Source organism: Motacilla alba, chromosome 3 (assembly GCF_015832195.1).
Source record: "Motacilla alba alba isolate MOTALB_02 chromosome 3, Motacilla_alba_V1.0_pri, whole genome shotgun sequence".
Classification (NCBI taxonomy): domain Eukaryota; kingdom Metazoa; phylum Chordata; class Aves; order Passeriformes; family Motacillidae; genus Motacilla; species Motacilla alba.
In genome coordinates this window covers 67326499-67341408 of record NC_052018.1, presented here as the reverse complement: position 1 = coordinate 67341408, position 14910 = coordinate 67326499, and the positions used below count along the sequence as shown (strand labels likewise).

The following is a 14910-nucleotide window of genomic DNA, read 5'->3' as shown; positions in this document are numbered from 1 at the left end:
GTGAGCAGCCCGGTTGTGGCCGGCATGTGGCTGTTGTTTCCTCTTCCTTAACGATCCTCTGTGCGCTTTGGCTGGGCCACGGCTGCCGCCAGCAGCGCCTCCCTCACGGGGACCGCGCTTGGACAGACCTGCTCTCCAGCCAGCTCCGGGAAGAGGTAGAACGATATTTAGGCTTCTTCCCCAGATGTCCTTCCAATGAAGACTCCTGTTATGGCAATACTGTCTTCTCAGGAGGTTCCCCGCAGTGCTCACAGCTTGGCTCTAGGAGTTGGAGCCCCACAAAGAGAGCCGGCAGCTCCAGGGCCCGCGCAAACCTGTGGTGTGAGTGAGCGCTTTGTCAGCCGTGGGCAAGTAAGACGCCACAGTTTGCACCGGGAAGTCGCCTGTTTTATACCTGTGTCTCCAGTGTGTGCTGTACAGCAATACGGTGGCTGTCTGTGTACAGATCTAGCTGCTGTTAGGGAGCTCAGGGCATTTTGCTCCCCATGGTTCTACACCCAAAACACCTTGCTAGACCAGGTTTTCCTCACGGGAAGACCTCTAGTTTGTTTGCTTTAATATGTGTTGATACGTGACAGCCTTCTTAAGGGCTGAAAGAAAACTTTCAGTTTAGATCTATTCTTATTTTAATTTAAAAAAAAAATCAGCCGTGAAAGCAGCAGAATGTTAATGTTTTAGTGGATACGTGTCTTGTCATAAAAATAGGTTTTTTTCTTCTTTTATACGCAGTGGGATTAAATGGTCTAGACTAAGGGTGAACTGAGTCTGAAAGCATGGATAGTTGAGGTAGGTTTGATGTCTTTCAAAACAAAACTATATTCAAATTATAGGGCTTCTCATGGCAGTAAATTTTATATGACAAATTACTGTCGTAATACAAGGCAGTAGGAATAAAGTCATAGGTCAGAAAAATTAAACACTGGTTAAAGTACCTATTCTTATTAAAGTCAACTTTATTTATTATCCATGTTGTTAAATCCCTCATGTGTGATGTAATCAGTAATTGAAACTTACTTTAAAAAGCTAGTTCACTCTCTTTCTTCATCACTGGTCAACAGGGCTTTTCTCACTGCAAAAGAAAAGGCAGCTTCCTTTCTCAAAATCAATTATACCTTTTTTACCATAAAAGCTATATTTACAGAACACATGACCTTCCAGAATTTCTGCTAACAGACCATAGTACTTGAGCATCAGTTTTAGGGAAGGCATAATTTTGTCTTTCCTCGTCCACAAAGGAAATTTACCTGTACATGACACACCATGTGCAAAATTATTAAGTCAATGCACAGTTATGGGTTTGTTTAGGACAGTAACTGCATTTTAAAAGTCTAACAATGACATGACTGTACCAAATTAATACTACACCTCATTGAGAACAAGACATCTCTATCTTCTGCCTCTAAAGGAAAATCTTAAATCGTGTATCTTTTTATCCCTGCAAAATGAAAGGAGAGAAACAGTGGTAAGAAGAACAGGAAAAATTTAATGTAGTGATTAGTACATTCCAGACAACATAGTGTCCATTGGCAGATTCCATTATACACTTAGGGTTTCTAAGAGGTATTTCACTGGAGCACCTGTCAGAAATACTCCCCCTAGATGTCTTTGAATTTGTAGAAGGTAAGAGAACCCATAACTTGCATTTTATAAAGATCATATCTCAGAATAACTGGTTTGGGCTTTTTGGTAGCAAAACTAAATAGATCCCTAGATGTGCAATCTCTCCAATGCTTTATTTGCAAAGGTCACTTTATTAACACTGTCAAATTGCTAATGTTATTCAAGTGGTCTTGGATACTTCATGAGCAGAGTTCCATTTGTCTTCCATGCAGTGTCACTTCTCATATGAGGCACAACAAAAAGAAATGCTGTTTTATTGTATTATCAGGTCAAAGGCAAAGCTGGAAACAGAACCCTGACCCCAATTCTAGTCTAGATTCTGTTTTACCTAACCTGCTCTAGAACAAATGCGGTTATGTTTTAATAATCTAATTAATTCTTTAGTCAATCCTTTTCTGCTGCAAAAAGGGTTTTACCTTTACTTTTACCATTGCCTGAAAGGATAGACCAGAACCCTAGAAGTGTATGTGTGTGACTTACTGGAAGTGCATCAAAGTACTAAACATGTGTGTAGCTGAGCTCATGGGATTAAATGCGTACAACAAGAAGTAGGAATAGAAGGTCCCAAGTCCTGTACTACGAAAACAGTCTCTGAAACTCCCAAGGACTTCCTAGATCTCTTCTGCAATAGTCCTTTTAACATGTTGTCTGTTATGCACAATTCACATGGTGTAGAAGAATGCATCGGCTGTAAGTTTTCAGGTGGCCAACATATGCTTACATATGCACAAGACAAACCTTAAAACCCAGCACTGGAACTAATAATTCACAAATAGAAAGTTTGCAGATGTCTGGGGCTGTCTTCAAAAGTTTATAGCATTTAGTAATTTGGAATGCTTCAGCACACCACAGCACTGAGTGTCACATGTTAGAGCTGAAGAATATGAAGCAGAGTAAATAAACTTTCAAAGTCACTGCTACTCTCTAAGCTTGGGTAGAAATACAAACCACAAATCTGACTCTCAGTTGTAACTGCAGCATTAAAAATGTGTGGGCTTTTGCAGTGAGAACATTGTGGGGTGGAAAAAGAGTGCTTTAAGGCATTCAAGAGACCTGTTTCATTTCATGTTCACTGACTTATGTCTTGCTTTCACTCATTTTCTCTGTTCTCTGTCTTTTACTAGTATGCCCTTGAAGTCACATGCTCTTTCCCATCTTTCCTGAGAGAGAGTGAGCAAGAAAGTCAAGCTTTTGTCTGTCTTAAATACATTTGTTCTAGAAGGCAGATAATGCTGGGGTTTTCATGCCTGTTTTGAACTTCATAAGCTTATTATTTCCAAGGGCATGGTATAGAGCCAGAATGCAGGCCGCTCAAAACCAAACCAAAACAAAACAAAGCTTCCCAAAAATTCTGGATACCCAGCTGCAGCTTTTTTGTTTTTTTACAGTGTTCTCCTGGCATATTTTTTTTCCTTACATGTAGTTTTTATCCTTAGAGGCAGATGAAAGCTGAGTGATTATTCACTGTATCCATATATGGCTGCAGGTTATATCCATAGGGCAAGTGTGAGTGTGGACAGAAGACATCTTTCATCTGTTGCCAACCTCTTGGCATTAAAACATGGCTTTTAATATAGACCTACACTTGTTGATAATGCAATTTTTTAAGTTAAAAAACCCCCTAAATGCACAACCCTAATGGCAAAGGTTTAAAGCTAGGGCTTCGTCTTGCAGAACTTGTAATCCTACATGTATAATCTAGTCCATATTAGGATGTGAACTTTAAATCGTAAAGCAGGTAAAGTGCTAATGTTGAAGGATTGTGAGAATAGTCTGGGCTGAGAGAAGTGCTTGGCTCTGACACGGCTCACTGAAGCAAGCACAGGTGTTTTCAGCGGGGGAGGGGGACCCAAGCAGGCTGTCCTGGGAGGTGATGGCGAGCAGTCAGAGTATCTGTGCTGCAGCTGGAAGTTGGCTGCAGCCTGTTCCGTGGTGTGTGAGCTGCAGTATACCTGACATGTGTACAGAGAGCTGTACTAGCCGCAGGTGTGAGTCATCTCACCTAAATGATGCATTTGAAAGTTAAGCGTGTAAGACCAGTAGGATGAATCACCCTCGGAAATGTTTATTGACTGGCACATGAGATGACTTGAATAATTGACTTTTAGATACCTAAGTTAGATGAGATGAACTTCATCTTGGCTAGAGAAACCCGTGTGGGACTGTGCTATGTGTTTAGGAGGCAGATGCATATTGATGCCTCTGTGGCACTTGTTTCTTGCAGAGTAGATTAAAAGAGGTGGCAATATATGCTTGTGCCTGCTAACATCATGATGTCCTTGGCTGTACAGACACAGCTCAAAGGGCAGGCTGAACTCTAAACGCTAGCTTAACCATTGTTAGACTGACAACACCAGTGTTTGCAACAATATCACTTTTAAATTCATTTGTGATATAAACTGGTTTCTTTTAAGGAATGACCTTGCATAGTAGTTCATACATATGCTGTAGCTTCTTGTTAGTGTGACAAACATAAAGTGAAAGTGTTTACGAGGTCACTGCCTTGTTGTCATTTTCCAGAGCCCAACATACAAATCAATATATAGTTCATAGGAAATACAGTTTTTAAAACTATCACTTGGTCTTTTTAGCCGCTGTTAGTGACAGAGAGGAGCAGATGCACTTTATAGCAAGGAGCGCAATACTGCTCAAGGGGTGTTAATATCAAAAGAAAAGTGAAAAATTGAGCCAGTAGAAAAAAAGACTGAGCTAGCGTAAATGTCAACATTATAGCACTCCTTAAACACTGTTTCACAGAAGAAATTTAATTTTTACAATTCTAACATTTATTACTTGCCCAGCCCCATACTGGTCAGAGAGTTCAGTCAGTCTGAACTGAAGCATCTCTATCCTGATTCAACTTAAACACAGCCAGGTTTAACACGATGTTTATAAGGAAGAGGTAGCAAAGGATGGGTAAGCTTTTCAAAGAAAGCATCTTCAGGGACTGATTATTTCTTTTCCCTTTTAAATGACTGGAGTTGACCAAAATCAGAGTCAAAACCAGTCTTTTATGTCCCAGAGCTTCTTTAGGGTCAACTAAGGCCAGTTTAGATCCACTGTGTGATCCACTTCGGACTGTTCTGAGCCATCATTTTACTTGGGGAGAATTTGCTTTTGCATGAGACCATCAGGAAGAGTGACTGGCAGCCTGGTGCAGGCAGGAAAAAAGATCTGTCACCTTTGCTGTTTGTCTTCTTCAGTAGGTTTGGGTTATTTGTCATGAGCCATCCAATTACATGGTCAGAATTATAAAACTTGCATGGCATTTCATAGACTTACGGTAGTTATTGAGATAAAGATTGAAAATTATTGATTTTTCAAATGAGCTGCCAATCCTACAATGAACTTGCTGCAGCTGTTCTTTGCACCCGTACAGACATATCATTATCTTTGTATCTGAGAATTTCCAATAACTGAGACTAAAAAGATGATGTGGTAAGAAGAGTTGAGAGAGTCACCTTCTGAATGTACATCAATTATATTGTATTCCATATCCAGTGCTTTCCACACTATCAGTAAGAGAGACAGTGAAGGAAATGCTTTTCATTCAGTTAATGCTACTGTAGGGCTACTAATGCAAGGACTTCCTGACTCATCAATTAAATATTGAATTTGCCTTTTAGACATCGCTTGTCTTCTAATGCAATTCCTATCTTCTCTACTTCTTTTTTCAGTCCACTCAGTCATCACATCTTATTTTTAAATTCTACTCTACTTTTTTATTCATTTTAAACACTGATGACAACAGAATCAACTGGTACTGAAAGCAATGATTCCTCATTTGGGATTTCTTTGTATTTTCATTATGTTACATAACATGAAGTTTCCACATGTTTTTTTGCAAGAGAACAAAACATGCATTTCTGTTCTTAACTTCTCTGTTCTGAGGGTGGATGCTAACTACTCTTTATGAGCCTTAAACCACTGATACTAACTGGGAAATGAGAATATAACCTGATGTCATACAAGCTTAGATGAGAGAGACTGGAAAAATTAATCAACAGGAAGCACTGCATACCAGGAATTCAGCTGGAGACAGTATGTCAAATGCACAACTCTAACCAAGATACTGTTTCTGATCAGCCACTTTGACACACAAAGGAAATATTTTGCTGGATAATTACTGTTGGAAACAGCAAAAATGTATCCTCAAGCTATCCCTCCCTTTTCCAGGTACCGTTGCTGCTTTTCTCTGCCAAGCTCTTTTCCTTATTCTAATCAAAAGGAATGCTCATTGCAGTAGAACAGATGTACCCAAAAACTTTGGGATTCTTCCCCTTGAAATGATAGAATTCCAGGCTGTTGGATTGTTTGTGTTAGGTAGCATATCATGAGACACCACTTTCCCTGAAGAACTAGCTATTTCTTGTAGAGATATTTCCATTATTTTCAGTAACTGTTTAATACCAATTAGTTGCTTTCCCCATATGTTTCAGAAATGTTGTTTTGCTGATGTGCTGAGTGTGTGTGAAGACTACTGCCTTTATTTGTTTTGGTTTTTTGCAGAAGTGACTGGAATATTCTTGAAACATGCCTGTTTGGTATCAATCCTCTAGATTGCCATGAGGAAATATAAAATATAATTTCTCCTTTTCAACTACAGAGTCTCCATAGAGCTAAGACTCCACGCTCAGGAATCCAAGAAAGCCTTATCCAGTAAACCTGGCATCGACCTTGGGTGAAGTAATAGCAAAGTGGATCTGGAGATCAGTAGCTAAAGAACAATACAAAGAAATTGATCAGTGTGGTCTACAGAAAAGTGAGTTTAACAAATAGCCTGAAATTCACATATGCCTATTCTGGTATAGCTCAGTAACATGGCATCAATATCCTTTAAAGATAGTGAAAATATGAAAGATGTGCACAAGAATCACAATTATATTGAAACCTAAAGGAAAGGAGAAGTAGTCCAGGTAAAAAGGCCTCTAGTACAAGAATGAACCAACTAAATTAGTGAAGATATTACAAGAACTGCTGAAAGGATGCATGAGCCACAAAAGAGGCTTAAATTTTAACAGTTTGTGCAATTATGCTTTGAAACAAATGTGTTGGATTCTCCATATTTTTGTGTCTGAAGATCAACACTTGACACCTTACTACAAGTTGTACTTTAGAACAATGTTTTGTGCTCAGTGTATATCACATAAATGTCTGGTATTTATTGATCTGTAACATTAAAGAGGTGAAAGTGAACTAAAGGTCAGATTTATTAATGCAATTAATACATGCTCAATGCTCTCCACCCCTTCAGCTCTCTCCCCAAAGAAACATTTGGAAAAATGTTTCTGAAAGCCTGGGGGGAAATACCTCTCTGGAGACACCAAAAAAACACCTGTATGTGTTCCTGTGTCACCTGCTCTAAGTGACCCTGCCTTGGCAGTGAGGTTGACCTTGAGGTCCCTTCCAACCCTAACTATTCTGTGAAAAAAAGCATGAAGTCTTTCTGTTGCCAGTAACGTGAGATAAAATGAAGTAATCTCCCATGCCAGGTTACTTAGTGATCCTGGTTCATGACCTGGGGGCACTCAGTGCGTAGGATTCTGTGATGTGATGGGATGTTGTGACATCCATAGTTCACTACACTGTTTGCCAGCTCGAGATGCTAAGCTAGGGTCTCCTCTTTTTTAATTATGTCATGTTTGCTATACCTGTCATGTATCTGCATCTCACATGAACTCGTGGAAGTTAAAGGAACAAAGCAAGGCTTGGACATAGCTGTAAGAAGAGCTTTCCCTCTTGTCTTCTGTTCATAAAGGATGTCTGGAAAGAAGGGTCGTGATAAGGAGGGTTGCTTTGCTCTTGAATCCATTGATTTCAAGAATGCTTTGGAGCAGTTCCAGAATCTAGTTGAAAAAATGATCATCCAGAAGACCAAGGAGAGTTCAGGCTCGTATACTAAAGATGATGGTAAGAGATACTAATTCAGATGGTAAAGTGTAATTTTCACATGGAGAGAACATATCATAGAGAGATGAGAATTTGCTTCAAATTAGTGTTCCAATTGTAACTGTTTGATTTTTACAGGAAATAGAGAGATTGCACTGTGAAAGTTCTTTTCTCCTTCTGTTAGGATTTCTGGCCAAATTATAAGGCCATGGTGATCCCTCAGAAAATATAATTAGTGGAGTTGCCACATGTAGAAGTTAGCACGATGCTAACTTGTTTCTGTAAAAACACGAACTTGATAAATTATGTAATTACAGTTACTAATTGTAAATAACGAGGGTAAAATTTTGCTTTTCTCAATGCAAGTGGTTATTGCTGCTTGAACGGATAAACTTTGTCCCACACACTGTTCAGGTGCAAAAAAACCAGATCAGAATTATGGTAAGTAAGGGAAGAAAAAAGAAGTGAGAATTTTTAATCTATTATTTTATTTGTTTCATGTCATGGATTGCAAATTAGGTAGTTTTGAAAAGAGCAAATATTAGGACTGATTTTTTTTCTTTTCAAATGCTTTAGTGAATACAATGTGAGAAGCTGGAACTTCCATGCTTTTGATATTGAAGGAGAAATAAAACCAGAGGTAGGGTGGATAAGAAAGGAATCTGTAGCTTGCCATTTTTAAACTGTGTGGACATTGTTCTTCCCATACAGATGAGATAGATTATGAAAAATTCTATACAACCACACGAACACTTTTTGGTTCAGCAGTCAAGGATCAGGATATTCAGGCCTTTTTCAGGAAGATTATGAGCAACCCTGATGAAAGGCCAGAATGGCTTGAGGTAAAGATTTCTAAAGTTTTCTTAAATATGAAAAACTAATTAGAATTTTAAATAGTGGCAGTATTTATCTGTTGATTATGTCTTGTTCCCAAGTCTGTTGTTCATGAGCTCCAAGCAGAATGAGGCACTCTCTTGTTATTTATCGTAGCTGCCTGAAGCCTGGGTGTGTTCAGTCTTCAAAATTGCTCAGTGATGTGCATTGTCCTCAGGCTTCTTGACAAAATGCAAAATCTCTTGTGATGACAGTATGCCACTTGGGCTCTGAGGATAAGTCCATCTTTAGCTGAGCCTTCAGAAAGGCTTCCTCTTTTTCTCCTTTCCTTTCTTTTCTCTTACCTCTGCTTCCTTGCCTTTTTCTTCCCCTGTTCACAGCATAAATCTGGCCCTTACTTTGAATATGAAGCCTTAAAGGTAGGGCAGCATTTTAGTGGAGTTTTTGAACCAGAGAATTATGCATATATTATTTAGTCCTGTAGATGAATGAGTTGTTTGTAATCAATTTCTCAGTCGCTAATATTGGTAAATAGCAAACCTTTGTAAAAAGGATGTAAGAATGAGGTAACTGTGAAACGGTAGATCCGATTTACCCTCTTTGCATCTGTCTGCACATATATTAAGGATTTCCTCTGCCGGAATTGCAAATGCACTCTGTGTGCACTCCCTTCCTGGATTTTTAATCTATCCATTTGTAAGTTATTTCTGAATCCACCTGAGAAGATTATCTCCATAGCACCCAGTTTTTTACATTTTGTGAAAAAGTACTTTGTCAGGTTTTTTTAAGCATAGATCTCTTTTTTATTTGCACATGTTTTGAAAAATGAACACTTGCTCTAGAAATGTGTCTTTTATTAAGGTATTTACTATGGATAGTGTTTCATGTAACTGTTCTTTGAAATTACTGATTCTTAGATTGTTGGAGCCAATCCTTATCAAGAGCACCCATCATCATGTATTACTACAAGACTTTTTTGGTTGTTTCTTACCCGAAGACAGAACTGTGCAGGAGGGACATAACTCCCAGCACACAGTGACTTTCCTAAAATAGCATAGGAGGCATGGTAGATGTGGCAAATCCTTGCTGGAACAAAAGTCTTATGGCAGGGTATTGGCAAGTGACATGAACTATGAATTCATCACCATATTTACAGTTTATGTTAGTCTGGAACATCATGCTAATATTGGAACCTTGAAGATAACCATTGGAACCTTGAAGAACCATGTTGATAACATGTAAGGAACCATATGTTCCTTACAAGTTATCAACAACTGCTATCAAGTGATTTCCTAATGTCATCCTAAAAACCATGTGTTCAGCCATTTCTATTTAATAAGGTTCTGTATGGGAACATTTCTGGTTACTACCTTTCTTAACCATTGTTTTTACTTACAGTGTCACATTAGTCATGGATTTTGCTCATGTCAGCCATTAAAGATTTCCTTTAAGGAGGGCTTGGGGCAAATCTGGAAAATAGCTGACAGTCTGAAGGACTGATTGTCCATTGTTTAGGGTAGCAGAACAGTGGAAAATTACGTTCAGTCTCATTAAATGATAAGAGAAATAAGAGAAGCTCTGTATGTTTGCTGGAGTGTGGATCATTTACTCCAAAACCTTACTGAGTTTTTAATGCAGTCAGACTAGTTACCAAACTACATAATTACATAAATAATTTGGCTGCATAGTTACACAAGCAAGCACAGTATGGGGTGTTGTAAAAGAGGTGAAGCCTCTTTAGTTTCCTTTTGAAATCTGTGCATGATTTCCTTGGGATAAAATTCCCCAGGACCCTTTCTATGCGCATTTCTCAAATTTTACCAAGTGTGAGCTGCCTGATGACAGTCTTTTAATATGACTTGCCTATAAACTTTCTTGAAAAATGTGGATGTATCATAGCTAATAATTGTGTATATGGAAAGGAGGCAGCTGTGAAGTGAAAGATGAAGAGTAATGCTGTGTGAGAGTATTTTTTTGAAAGATGTACATCTGAATCTCTCAAAGAATGAAAATGGGAGTTCTATTGTATAACATGGAAAATACTAAACTAGAATAAAATAGAACATTTTGTCTCCCATCCAAAGGGGCATTGCTTTTAGAACTCATGAATGAAAGTATATATAATGTCCATAATACAAGAAAGGAATTTTAAAAAAATCTGTACAGCTAAGTGGGACTAATTTACTAAAGAAATTACTAAACTACTTTTGGGTACAGAGCATGGCATTTGTAGAGCATTTCAGCTGAAAATTTCACACCCTGGAGCAGAAAGAATCTGCTTACCTGACTATCCTCTGCAGAGATCTTCATCATGTTCAAATGGAACCTTGTCAGACTTAGGGAAATGGCCAAAAAAAAGATTTTTTAAATTGTCTTTATATTACATTTATTTTCAAGCAAATGGGAATCTACATATCTTTATGGGAAAGCTCTTCTGTGTTGGCTAAACCACTATGCTGCATTGAATGTCTTTGTTTATAAATGTGGAGTTGTCTGTTTCGTCTGCCTTTTGCTAGTTTTGGTTTGTTTTTCTTTTTTTTCCACTAGTTGAGGTTGGTAGCACTGGAAAATGAAAATGGAAATTGAATATGGTTATTTACAAAGCAGAACTGTACTAACAACTTTAAAAAATAGATGGGCTGTATTCCTAGAAGCCCTGTGTAAGCTGACTTCTTTACAAACGTTGAAGAAAGATTGTTCCTGACTTTCAGATCTCAGCAGTCTGAAGTCATATTGACAGCTAACGGTTAAAGGAAGTAATGCTAAGGTACTTACTCAAAGAATATTAAATTATAAAGTGTGAGATAATTTGAGATATTTGACTTTATACATGTAGAAGTAGTTTTGCAATAAATTACTTGTTTAGCTCTGTTTTGTTTTGTTTAGATTTTTGGCTGTTTTAGCAGAAAAAGCGTTGGCATGTCTTCCCCATCAAAAGAAAGTATGGTTTTCCTTGTATCTGAAAAACAGCAGATTACTCATTCAGGTGACATACTTCATCTTCCATCAAAAACTATATTTTTTTCTAATGCAGTGTGCTGGTCACTTTTTTGAAAGTAGGGTGATAACATCACATGTCTGTCTTTGCCCATTCATGCTGCTGCTTCTTCTTCTCCTTCTTCTCCTTCTTCTCCTTCTTCCCTTCCTTCTCCTTCTCCTCCTCCTCCTCCTTCTCTTACTCTTCTTCCTCTTCTTCTTCTTCTTCTTCATTCTAAAACACATGTATTTTTTACTAAACATTGAACACTCCACTGCTGCATTTCCCAGTTCTCCATATTCCTAAATTATTTTGAAATTATGATTTTTTTTTCTGAACCAGACTTTATTTATGCAGTTACACATTGTTTTTCTATATGTTTTGAAAATATGGAGGGAGAAATGGCACATCCAGAATTATTTTATTAATGATATTTAAAATGCTACATGATTAGTTAAACCAAGTATGGGATAATGTATGATATCTTGCATCACTGCTTTGCATATGGCACCAAAATGCATTTCAGGAAGAGAAACTGTTCTTACTAATGTAGTTCTATTTGTTTATGTTTTCCTTAATAATATGGCTCTATTTTTTTATGTTTTCCATGTCTGTAAGATGAAGACTAATATTTTGTCATTGACAGTTGTCAAGAGAAAAGATGTGATCAAGGGTATAGTGAAGGAGCCCCTTCTGCATCTCACAGTAACAGCCTCTCAGAAAGGAGTGCTAACTGTGTTTAGCAAAAAGGTAATTCTAAATCAAACTCTTTTATTATTCCATTAGTAGTACATAGGAGAACTGAGTGGACTGTGATCTAGCATTCAAATTTTCCCATTAAAAAACCTACATATCTTTCTTATCAAAGTTAACTTTTTCTGTATTTTTAAGTACAGCAGGAAATATACATTGTTCTTTTCAATTATAGACCTACTAGACAGTCCACACAAGTTGATAGAAGGTAGAGATGTCTAATAATAGACATTCTTCATAGAAATTCATTTAATAGAAAATATTCTGCATTTCTGTTTAGAAAAGGTTTCCCTAAATAAAAACATATGGTGGAATTAACTTTTAGATATGGAGTGGAAATCAGAGAACTAATTGTTTTCTACAGCTACTGAAAATATCTAGAATGGACAGAGACAGTTGTTTGCAAATAAGATTTATTCAATACAGCAACATCTAGGAGCTTGAAAATCATGAGTTTTACAACAGTCTGCATGACACTGGCTCACAGTTAGTTCCCTTGTCAGTAAAATGAAAGGATATCTGTACCATTATAAGTAGAGATTCAGGTTTAAGATGCTATTAAACTAAAGTTTGTACATTAATTTCCCAAATGATTATATTACTATTTAGTGGTATGCACCTGTAGAGGCTATGAGATAGAATGTGTCATACAGAAACCCAGGCTATCACACATCTATGCTCATTGGTGCTTTACATTTGTACAATTTTAATGCAACCAGTTTCTTTAAATTTATTTCAGGCAATGTAGTAAAACTTTAAAGCAGCATGAATGCTTTCTAGGGATTTTAGCTAATTACTGCATAATGCTTATGACAGGAGCATTTAAACCAAGAAAAGACTCCTGTGGATGATTAAATAACAAAGCAGTACTGCAGTTTTGGTAAATGCTGAAATAATTTATTTGAAAGCCTGTCCTCCAGAACATTATCCCTCTTATGTACCTATGAAAAATAATTTCCCAAAGTATAAGATTAAAAACATCTCTCCTCCCTATCCCCTACCTGCTCCTGCTATTTCAAGTTGAATTGCTGCCTCCTCATAGGCTGGACTGATGTTATCTGACATCAGCGACTGCAATGTAAATTTTTTTACACCTAGGTGCTTAACTCAGTGAATTAGGGACCTCAGCTCCCACTTAGAAAAAAACTATGTTCTGAAAATTACTAAGGCATTATGACAGCCTCATGATGTGCTAGGAGAGGATTGGATTGGATATTAGGAATAAATTCTTTATCCAAAGAGTTGTCAACCATTGGAGCTGCCTAGGGAAGTGGTTGAGTCACCAACCCTGGAGGTATTCAGAAGATGTGTAGAAGTGGCTGTTGGGGACATGATCTGGCGGTAGACTTGGCAGTGTTGGTTTTACAGTTGGACTTGATCATCTTAAAGATCTTTTCCAGCCTTAATTATTCTATGATTCCATGATTCTGTTTGAGGGCTAAGCATTGCTTTCTGCAAGGGACGTGCGCCTAATATGACTCAACACCTGTATACAGCCTTATACCGTCAGCTACTTCCAGGTTACTCCAGAATACGAGACACTTCCTTTGCTCTGGTTCTCAGATACTGCCTTGACCAGCACATAAGACCTGTAGCAGTAGGCAGCCTTAAGGACATATTTACTTACTGTAGATAAAGCCAAGTCTGATGCAGTGCATGGATATCCATCTCCTGGTTAACAGTACTCTTAAACTCTGTTCAGAGGCTGTCCATGATGACAGCTGGCATCTCACTTATATGGGAAGAAAGACTTTGATCCTAGCTTCTTGGTTTATGAAATATGGCATTGCTGGGATATGTATGAGGTGCTGTTGAATAATTACTGATGAGGGCCAGGGGCAAGAGGAGGTAAAAAATCATCTGTGGGTGTTTCAGAAGGGAAAAGGTTGAAACTGCTTTTGAAAATTTAGTAGTTTTGTTAAAGGACATTGTCTCTGCTGGACAATGGTGACATTTTAAACACTTCAGGTTTTCAGCCATGTGTTACACTGTTTACCAGTAGTTGCCTTTGGTGAAAGTGGTTATTCCTGTTTGCAGCCTGAAGTGCTGCCTCTGCCAGGGATTTTGCTGGCACTAGTTGATGTGGCATTGGGCCAGCATTAGCTTGGGTTTCTATACGATAAACCCTATTTCTCACAGGAGCTGATGCTGTTTTAGCTGTCAAAAACCATTAAAAGCACGATTCCATCAGAAGACCGGATGATCTGTACTCTGTTGTAAAAATTAGGGATTTTTACTTATTTTCCTCACTTCAACATCTCAATGTTGAAACCCCAAACCAAACCAGAAACTATGAAACAATTGAGAGGGAAAGAGAAGTTTTAAGTTCCTCACAATATAAAGGGCAACAGACAGCAGGCAGGTTAAGGGTGTTTCTCAGATCTTAACCACATGCTCTTTCAGTTAGCAATTATTGTTCTGATCTTCCTGTGAAGAGATGACTCTGTTTAGACACTTAAATTAAGAACTACCTTGTTATTGTGATTTTTTCTTGATTTTTCAGATGAAGGTTCTGACAACCATCAATATTGAAGTAAGTTCTTTTTGTCTCCTTCCTGTTAAATAATTTTAAGTAAAAATCAGCATGTCCTAAATTGAAATAAGTAGAAACTGAACATTATTCTAATGCTAATTCTAACATTGAGACTTCTGCATGATTTTTCATAGGGTGCTGTAGGTCAAATAGTTTCAATTTATTTCTTTCAGTTATTGAAATAATTGAGTAACTTGATTTCTTTCCTCTGATAAATGAAACCTCAGATAAATGCTTCTTTTTCTGCCAAATTATCCTATACCCATTATCTTGCCAGAATTTTTCTTCTAAAATCCAAAACTTC

At 37.7% G+C, this 14910-nt stretch overlaps 1 protein-coding gene across 1 annotated transcript in view; it reads left to right on the top strand.

The window, feature by feature from the left end:
• The first annotated feature begins 20 nt into the window (after window positions 1-20).
• Window positions 21-14910, top strand: part of WDR64 (WD repeat domain 64) — a 66015-nt gene continuing 51125 nt past the window's right edge. Inside the window, exons 1-7 of the mRNA XM_038133488.1 lie at window positions 21-155; window positions 6227-6382; window positions 7379-7530; window positions 8221-8351; window positions 11230-11329; window positions 11967-12070; window positions 14577-14606. Coding sequence (XP_037989416.1) covers window positions 7380-7530; window positions 8221-8351; window positions 11230-11329; window positions 11967-12070; window positions 14577-14606 — 516 coding nt within the window. The 5' untranslated portion in view covers window positions 21-155; window positions 6227-6382; window position 7379. The remainder of the gene's footprint in view (window positions 156-6226; window positions 6383-7378; window positions 7531-8220; window positions 8352-11229; window positions 11330-11966; window positions 12071-14576; window positions 14607-14910) is intronic.